Genomic DNA, 8,570 nt, shown 5'->3' on the forward strand with positions numbered 1-8,570 from the left:
TCAAGTATCGAAGTACATACCATACACGTTTCACGAAGTTCAGACCTCGGCAATCTAAACCCATGCCTCCCGGGGCGATGTCAACTGTCAAACAGATGACACGACAATGTGAGAGCGAGCCAGCAACACACAAAAAGGAGTCAACTTTTCTGGGATCGCAAGAAGCGAAAATTCCGCAAAATTCTGCTGTGCTATCGTGGAGGTTTGGCAGCAGAAATAAAGAAAAGTCGGAATAATAGGTGCACTCTATTGTTCGCTGTGCGCGCACCCGCTATCCATTTATCCGGTGCCTCGTGTGTTAATCGGGGTTGGATGTAACGCGTTCCCGGGGTAGGTTCCCCAGCGTGATAATTAAAAGAGCTGTGCCGTTCGGTGAAGAATCCTCCCGGTATCGACCAAGGAAAAGGCCGCGTAGGAGTTTACCAATCGGCGAAAAGGGAGTTCCTCCAAAACGGTGCTATTTCCTAGCCGGATATTGGCTGCATTGTGTTTCTGCCGCAAGAAGGCGATTTTTATCGTATCTTTCACGCGCTTGTGTATGTGTCAGTGCATGTGTGCACATGTGAAGTTTGTATGTGTGTGTGTGCGTTGGTTCGGTTGTGCGTGAGTTAAAAAAGTGTATCGTAAAGGCAGTGTCGAAAGCGGGTCGCACAGTGTCGTCGTCCTCCTAGCTTCCTCCCACGGGGACTACAGTAGCAGCTTCTTGCAACAGCGGCCCAACATCGGGTTTTCGAGGCAAAGTGATTTTATAATTAATTTGTTTGTGTATCGGAAGCGGACGGTGTAAACGACGGCACCCGTTGACGCCGACGATCGTGAGATCACGCAAAAGGAGTGGCAAAACAAGCAGCAGAAAACCGCCGAATTAAGAAGCTCAACTGGACCGCGAAGTGAACCAGAAGTCGTCACACGTTTTGGGCCCATTTCCGTGTGCACAACAACTCTGCTAGAGGAGAAAAATATCCAAGCAAACTTGACGTAACCCGGGCAAAGGCACTTTGCCAGTTGGATGAGCAAAAATGATTCTGCTGGAGATCAACAACAGGATTGTGGAGGAAACGCTTACAGTGAAGTTCAAAAATGCAATCGCAGGGTGAGTAATCGGCACCATAAAAAGGCTATCATCACGTCATCGGCGCTTGGGGGAGTTACGGACTCCTCCTAAAGAATCCCCCATTCATACTGGAAGTATGGAATAACTGTTCTTGAAATATGGATGTTGAATTCATCTGTGGTTTGTTTTCTAGCTCGAATGCTACTGCACGTTCTATAAACGAGGCATTGAGCGTGGACATAAATGGAAACTTGCCCCTACCCGCCTCTCGACTTGCATGACACATCGTTAAACGTGTAACCAGAAGCATGAGTCTTCTGAGGCATCAGCAGAGCCATACGACTCCTTTCGAAACCAATAACGGCGACACGTTCATCGTTTTTGCCTGCCGGGAGTCGATTTTTGCTTGTATCAACATACTTTAGCCAACACCCATTCTGCTGCAGACAAACGTGAGGTGAAGGGAGAAAAGGCTCTCGAAGTGGTGGATGTGACCGCGTTATCGCGTGCGCTTATCGGCGCAATTTTGGTCCGCTTAAGTCCATACATGCACACACTAACCCACCGTAAATGTACGCGCACTATCTCGTAATTTTGATGTTTTGGGGGAGATTGTTAATGCTTCGGTTATCTTTTTTTACTTTTGGAATGTTCACCCAACACCCAAAGCAGACACTGGGCGAAAGTATTTGTTGTTGGAAGGTTATTACATTAAGCAAATACATAAATTCGTGCCTTCTGAAATAGTTAACATAAAGTTGCCGATCTTTAGTAACCATGAAGCACTGGATGTGTACATTGCATGAGTACGATGCATTCCAAATACAGATTATCAAGTCTTTATGTTAGAAAACGGATATTGAATTCTGATGGCGTGTATGTGTGGCTACCACTAGCTTTATACGCAATCGTTATTGATTCCGTGTCGAATCACATATAGTCTTATCATACAACTTCGCAATTTCCGTTATCGTTGAAGTGGTGTCACCTGCGTTGAACCCTCTTACTTGAACAGAATCGTCCAATGTGATTGTTTTTTTGGCTTTATTTTAACCAATATAGGACCGATAAGTCAGCAATATTTTTCGTTAAATTTGCACAAAGCAATAATCGGCACTACTGTTGTTGAGTGGCGCCCCAATTTTGAGGAATTGCGCTGACCAGGCACACACTAAACAAACAAAAGGGAACGAATAATGTGCCAGTGTGTATACACTCGATAAAACACGTTCCAGTTGTTGTATGGTTGTATTTCTCCGCTTGCACTAAACAATTACTCTCAAGAAAGATTTCTTTCCGCTACAAAAGTTGTAATATGAATCACACTTTAACCAACCTACAAGTAAAACATCAGTCACTCTTTCTGGATTGGTCATATAGAAGGGCCTTTCCCCACGTACGAATGTGAATCTTGACTTCGAGTCTGTTTCTTATCATTCAGTTTCTCTATACTTATGCATTTTTCATTCCTTTTATTGTCAATTGCAGCAACAAGGCGGAATCCATCGATGTGACGGTAGCAGACTTCGACGGAGTACTATTTCACATTTCCAACATAAATGGTGACAAAACGAAAGTGCGAGTACGTATTCCATTGTTTCGTATTGCTTCGTACGGATAGACAATTGAGACAAAATAGTAGATTAATGGAATGAACGAAGAAGAGACGGAATCATTCCGATTATTCAATTGATTATCTGGCAAAACTTTACGACGAACGGCGCAGTGGTGACGGTTTCAGTTCAATGATGGTCCTAGCAACACGGAAACGGAACAAATACAAGGGCTGATGCCCAGAAACGATATAAAAACGATGTCAAACCTTGGTTGCTCAGCCGAACATGGCGTCTTATCAATATTGTTCCGTTTTGTTATTTTCTGTCCTGACCGTTGCATTTAACCGAAATGGCTTTTTTATCGTTCTTATTTCCTTTTCAACAATTTCTCCACTTGTAGACGAGCATATCGCTAAAGTTCTACAAGCAACTGCAGGAACATGGTGCCGATGAGCTGCTAAAGCGCGAATATGGCGATCTGCTAGTTGCGCCCGAAGACGGCTACAACGTGTCGGTGCTGGTCGATCTGGAAAACATTCCGGAAAATTGGGAAGAAACGGTGCGAAAGATCGGACTGCTGAAGCGAAACTGTTTCGCGTCCGTGTTCGAGAAGTATTTCGACTTCCAGTCGCAGGGCGAAGGGGAAGGCGAAGGACAAAAACGGGCAGTGATCAACTATCGGAATGATGAAACTATGTAAGTTTGTGGCAAAACGGGTGGAGGAAACAATTTGGAATCGTGCCATCCTTTTTTGTGTCTATCAAGCGCTCAAGCGTTTTTCGAAATTTATTGCCTATTTTGTGTCCATTCGTCGTGAAAAAAGGAGACACTTTAATGTTCTTGAAGTTTTTGTTGATGGCTGATTGTAACGTAATAAGAAAGCACGAAATTATTATTAAACCCATTTTATTCCCTGCTTGTAGGTATGTTGAAGCCAAACCGGATCGCGTAACGGTCGTGTTTAGTACGATATTCCGTGACGAGGATGACGTAGTGTTAGGTAAAGTGTTCATGCAGGAGCTGCGCGAAGGCCGAAGAGCTTCACACACAGCACCACAAGTATTATTCTCCCATCGGGAGCCACCACTGGAGCTGGCCAATACGGGTGCAAGAGTCGGTGAAAACATAGGCTACGTTACGTTCGGTAAGCATCATCCGACACTTTTGACCCCGTTTCGGCGAGGGTGTGTGTTTGTGTGTATACGAGAAGACATTAAATTTATCAATATTGTTTCGTCTGGCTCTTTTCTCTGTTTGTTTCCCGCTTGCAGTACTATTCCCAAGGCACACCGCGAAAGAAACGCGCGATAATACGATCAATTTAATTCACATGTTCCGTGATTATTTGCATTATCATATTAAGGTACGTTCAAAAACTCCATCGGTCCAATTGTGTATGATGATGTGTGGTGTGATGTGTGATAGATTGGTCTGATATTTGGTATTGTTTTATTTTATCGCAGTGTTCGAAAGCTTACATCCACTCCCGAATGCGTGCAAAGACGTCGGAATTTTTAAAGGTGCTCAATCGCGCACGACCGGAGCCAAAAATTACGGAAAAGAAAACAATAACGTAAGAAATCATTAATTTCGTTCTGTTTTGTTCGACATCTTTGACTAAATCGTTGTATCATTTTATTTCCTCTTTTAGCGGTCGAACATTCATCAGAAAAGAATGATTGTGGAACATGCCGGACGTCTAGTTGTTAAATGTGTAAGTATTCAAACGAACCTAATAAAATGGAAAAGTGTAAGGAAAAATTGAAGGCAATGGAGAAAAAGAAGGAAAATAAAAATTGCAAATAGTATGCAAAGGTAAACATGAATTCAAGGATGAATTTACGCACCTTGATTCACATGGTATTCAAATTCTAATGAGAATGCTGGGATCATTTCAAGCTGACACAAAAACGAAATCTTCAATATGAGTAAAATGATCCAGAGATGGTCCCAACGTTCTGACTGGATCTCGAAAACCACCCTGCATTAGGTACTACATCTCCGTTCCGTGAAAATTCGTAACACAAGAAACCTCTAGTTATAGTTGTTTCTTATGACTGTGAGTCATGGTAGAGAAGAGTCTGTGTCCTCGTACATGGTATAATGGCCAATGAATAGTAATTGCATAAAACCTTGAAAGGTGCAAAGCATAACATCAACCACTGTAGCTGTTTGAGGTAAAGCAGGAGTCCGCACCATGCCAATACACATTTGATAGCAAAAAGAAAAAAAAAATAGTCGAAAATATACTCTATCGAAACGTACAGAGACGCAAACATATACACAGTCAGTAGCATTCATTCTTAATCGTCGCTGCCAATGGAAACAAATAAAAGTGTATAAAAATTAGAAGTCACTGACGTTTAGCCGTGGTCAAAAACGGGAAATGAAGCAAAATTTATGACATTAAAAAAGGAGAAAAGGAAACAACACTAACAAGGCTTTCAAAAACAAAAAAGAGGGAAGGAGAAAAGGTGAGCTACTAGTAAGGCGGTAAGAAATGTACTACTAAGCTAAATATAACTAATTTTATAAAAGAAGAAATACCGTAGGAAACTGAGAAGAGCCCAGCCCAGCATAACGCGATATATGAAGGAACAAACAGGTTCTAGCTGGCATTTGTATTAGTGTGTTATTCCCGGCTAATGGATCACCGTTTGGCTCTGTCGTGTGTGTTCACGCCTGTAGGTGTGCAAGTAATATGTTTTTTTAAATTAACGGTCAATCGACGAGATCTTGGAGATTTGCAAACTTTCAGGCGCTGTGCATCCAAGACATTCCTGGGGATGATCGCGAGCGCGGGGGTTTAATGCAGTTATGCCAACGCATTTATTAACAGCAATGCACGCTCCTAATGCACCTTTACACAATAGGTCACATTTAGGGTTTAAAATTCATGCGTACGATTGTTAGTGCTGTGAAGGGTCGGAAAAGTATCCCTCGAAACAGTGCTCGCAAAACAAACGCAAACAAAAATCGCACAAACGAAGATCAAAACGTTAACCATGCTTGGGGTTAGGTTCCGTTGTGTGAATGAATGCAGTAAACACATAACACTAATCAATTCACTAATCAATTGCGTAACGAGATCAAAAGAAGATAGCTGTTACATGCCGGTACACGGCAGAAGGAGAGGAAAGAGATCGTTTGTTACAAAACCGTACCATCTTTGAATGCTAAGAATGAGGAGAACGAACAAAGTCGTTTAAAATGAAAAGAAAATCTAGCATATTATAAGTATTTCACCCATCTGGGTATGCGGTGAGCTAAACCGAAGTAAGTGACTTCGGGAGAGGAAAGTGAAGCGGAATGAATGCAATACTAATTAATGAACGAGTTGTGGTATGCAAGCGCTGTTGTAAAGCAAACTCTGGTGTACTAGAAATTGAGGGAGTGTGTGTGTCTGTGTGGACATAGATTGTTTTCCTCGTAAAATTTTACCAAACTACACAAGAAACGTTGTTTACTATTAACTACTACTGCTAATATTATTATTATTATTAGTAGCCTTTAGTGCGACACAAAGCAAAAAGCGCCAGGAACAACAAACATGACTAAACACAGGTGGCAGAACGGAGAATAAATAGTAGGAAAGAGCGAGTTATGAAACTACGAGTTAGTTAAGCAATGGATCCTCATTTAAAGGTAGTGTTCGTTCTCTGGTGAGAGATTCAGGGTGGATTGGAATGCCCATTTTGACCGAGTGCTACCTTATTACCCTCCTCCTTCACGGGATCGAGCTTTTGACGATCGGGTGACCGGGTCGATCGTATTCTTCCAGTTGTTTGTAGTGTTGTAGAGAGAAACAATGGGTGCGTGTAATTGCGGTTTAGCAACCGACGGTATCATACCGGGCGAACATAACTAAGAGTGAAAGCTGATGTGCATTTATTAATTCCGGACAAGCAGCAAACAACTAAAATCTATTCTTTCCTTTTCATCATTCCGGTTTCTGATATGTAATAGAATGCAAACGATCGCAAAAGAGACGAGCCCTTTTAAAGGGCGAGCTATGGGCGATCCTCCTGTGCGTGTACGTGTGCTCACATGGCGCCAAATGCATGAACCACGTGCAGCAAATGTGTAAAGACCGGTAAAATCCTTCATTGTAAAATAGCTTTCCTTTATAGCTAGCTAGCGAGAAAGAACGCGATTATAAATTGATTACAGTAGTGTTCGGACACATGTTTCTTCCGTTTCTGTTTGGTACAGTACGCGCGAAAACGTTCTTCAAATTCTTAATAAAAGTTGGAGAAAGAAAGGATATGATCGTGACAAGGAATCGTGTATGTGGATTGTGGGTGGTGGCGGTCGATGAGCAAACGCACCCTTCATGTCACCGTGACAAACAAACTCGTTAATACGCGACGCACCGCATCTGCGCCAATCTGTTGGTAAGCTCAAACCAATGCTTAGGAAAAAAGGAACTGTTTTAATATCCAGGTGGATTACTCGATGAAGTCCCCAGTAGCATATGTGTTCCCCGAACCGTCGGAGTGGAACCGAGTCACGACAGGTTAATGTTAGGAGAAGGAAGAATTAAAATTAAAAAAGCGACAAAACACAGAGCTCCAAAAATGCATTGAAAAAAAAAACTGGCAACAATCTTCAATAAAACCGAAATCAGCTAACGAGAACCTGTTTTGGGGTGGGGGCTAGATAATCGAAATTGGACATGTGTGCGACTGTAATGACGCGAAAGAAATAAGGGTTTGTAAGGAAGCGCGGGTCTTATTAAATCGGATCACCATGCGATGGTGTACGGCGAATGCAAAATAGAATGCACTCGACCTTTCACCACCGGAAGTCATCACTTAACGAACGCGTCCATATCATTTACATCACTTACCACTCGGTGCCTGTAACCCGCGTAGGTCATGGAGCGCGTGTACACTTCCTGTTGAACCCATCGTGATGATCTAAACGTGTTTCAAACAGCGAAACTGGTAAAATGGAAGGCCCAGCAGGGTCAGGTCACATCCGAAAGAGACAGAGGGTGCGGCTGTGGCGATGGTTGTAATAAAGCAAGCAGCAGGTGGGACACTCCTTAATTCCACACGGCGTTGGCAAAGTATGCGTAAAAGCGAAGACACACCCTGTTTGGCAGGGCCAGAAAAGGATATGAAATGAATGAAGGCACTGACTAGACAGGACTAGACCAAAAGCTCCGTGGTACACCCACAATGAAACGGAAAAGGATTCATCAGAGGGAAACACGCTTCCTAAGCGAAACAGTTGTATCCCTCAAGGCGTCCCGTGCGGGAGTGATAAGCTGCGTTCGTGGAAAGACGTTTGTCTAATCTTGTATTCTTAATTGTCGGATTGACCACTTGTTTGTCGAATTTGTTTTGAAGAAACTTCAGTCAACGAAAGGTCCAGCGAAGGATGGGTGATGAAATGAGTGTGGAGCAGGAAGCGGAAGCAATTCTCGAGGCGGAAACGAGCTTCGGGATGCGTGTGTGGCATCTGCTGTTTCTATCCTGTGGATCCGTGCTCGGTGTCGTCATCATGCTGTGCTGCTGCATACGGTTCCGCATTCCCCGCACCAAGCAGGACATCGAGGCGGACTACCATCGGAAGAAGCTGACGCGCAAGTTCCGCGAGCGGTTGGACTGCATGAACAATGCCGATATCGACGAGATGGATTTGATCAAAGCGCTCGAGCGTGTCCGGGAGGACTATGTGGCGGAACAGGAGAAACTGGCGTGCAAGGAAGCGGCCGAAAACAAGGATAATCAAGCAATTGTTACTGTTTGTGATAATGTCTAAAGCGTGCGTGCGATAATGCGAACGCTAGATGAATTAATTACACTATCGGCTATAATAATTGATTGGTTTTATGCGTAATGTGACTGTGTTGGTATTGCATCTCTGTTTTGAATTGAAACTCTGTGATGCTTAATTGTGGTAAATTTTAACTACAACAATGATTTTGTTGAAAGTTTAGCTTTTATCAAAAA

At 43.0% G+C, this 8,570-nt stretch overlaps 2 protein-coding genes across 3 annotated transcripts; both read left to right on the forward strand.

Moving 5' to 3' along the window:
- Positions 1-133: 133 nt before the first annotated feature.
- On the forward strand, positions 134-7,224 carry LOC128305432 (probable actin-related protein 2/3 complex subunit 2). 2 transcript variants are annotated; one of them, XM_053042872.1, is made up of 8 exons: positions 134-1,093; positions 2,543-2,636; positions 3,011-3,306; positions 3,534-3,754; positions 3,882-3,973; positions 4,074-4,183; positions 4,262-4,324; positions 6,577-7,224. In XM_053042872.1, exons 1-7 carry the CDS (start codon positions 1,020-1,022, stop codon positions 4,287-4,289), a joined length of 915 nt encoding a protein of 304 aa, XP_052898832.1. In that variant the 5' UTR covers positions 134-1,019; the 3' UTR covers positions 4,290-4,324; positions 6,577-7,224. The 2 variants fall into 2 exon arrangements, with proteins under 2 accessions (XP_052898832.1, XP_052898831.1); XM_053042871.1 differs by having other exon boundaries at positions 136-1,093; positions 4,262-7,224.
- Positions 7,225-7,453: 229 nt separating this feature from the next.
- Positions 7,454-8,570, forward strand: LOC128305434 (uncharacterized). The gene has a single exon (XM_053042874.1). The coding sequence runs from the start codon at positions 7,996-7,998 to the stop codon at positions 8,377-8,379; it is 384 nt and encodes a 127-aa protein (XP_052898834.1). The 5' UTR covers positions 7,454-7,995; the 3' UTR covers positions 8,380-8,570.

The sequence above is a fragment of the Anopheles moucheti genome, chromosome 3 (assembly GCF_943734755.1).
Source record: "Anopheles moucheti chromosome 3, idAnoMoucSN_F20_07, whole genome shotgun sequence".
NCBI lineage: Eukaryota > Metazoa > Arthropoda > Insecta > Diptera > Culicidae > Anopheles > Anopheles moucheti.

Coding starts and splice junctions, on each gene's coding strand:
- LOC128305432 (XM_053042872.1), top strand. CDS start 1,020: ATGATTCTGCTGGAGATCAACAACAGGATTGTGGAGGAAACGCTTACA. Junction 3,755..3,881: donor CATAGGCTACGTTACGTTCG/GTAAGCATCATC, acceptor TCCCGCTTGCAG/TACTATTCCCAAGGCACACC. Junction 4,184..4,261: donor ACGGAAAAGAAAACAATAAC/GTAAGAAATCAT, acceptor TTCCTCTTTTAG/CGGTCGAACATTCATCAGAA.
- LOC128305434 (XM_053042874.1), top strand. CDS start 7,996: ATGGGTGATGAAATGAGTGTGGAGCAGGAAGCGGAAGCAATTCTCGAG.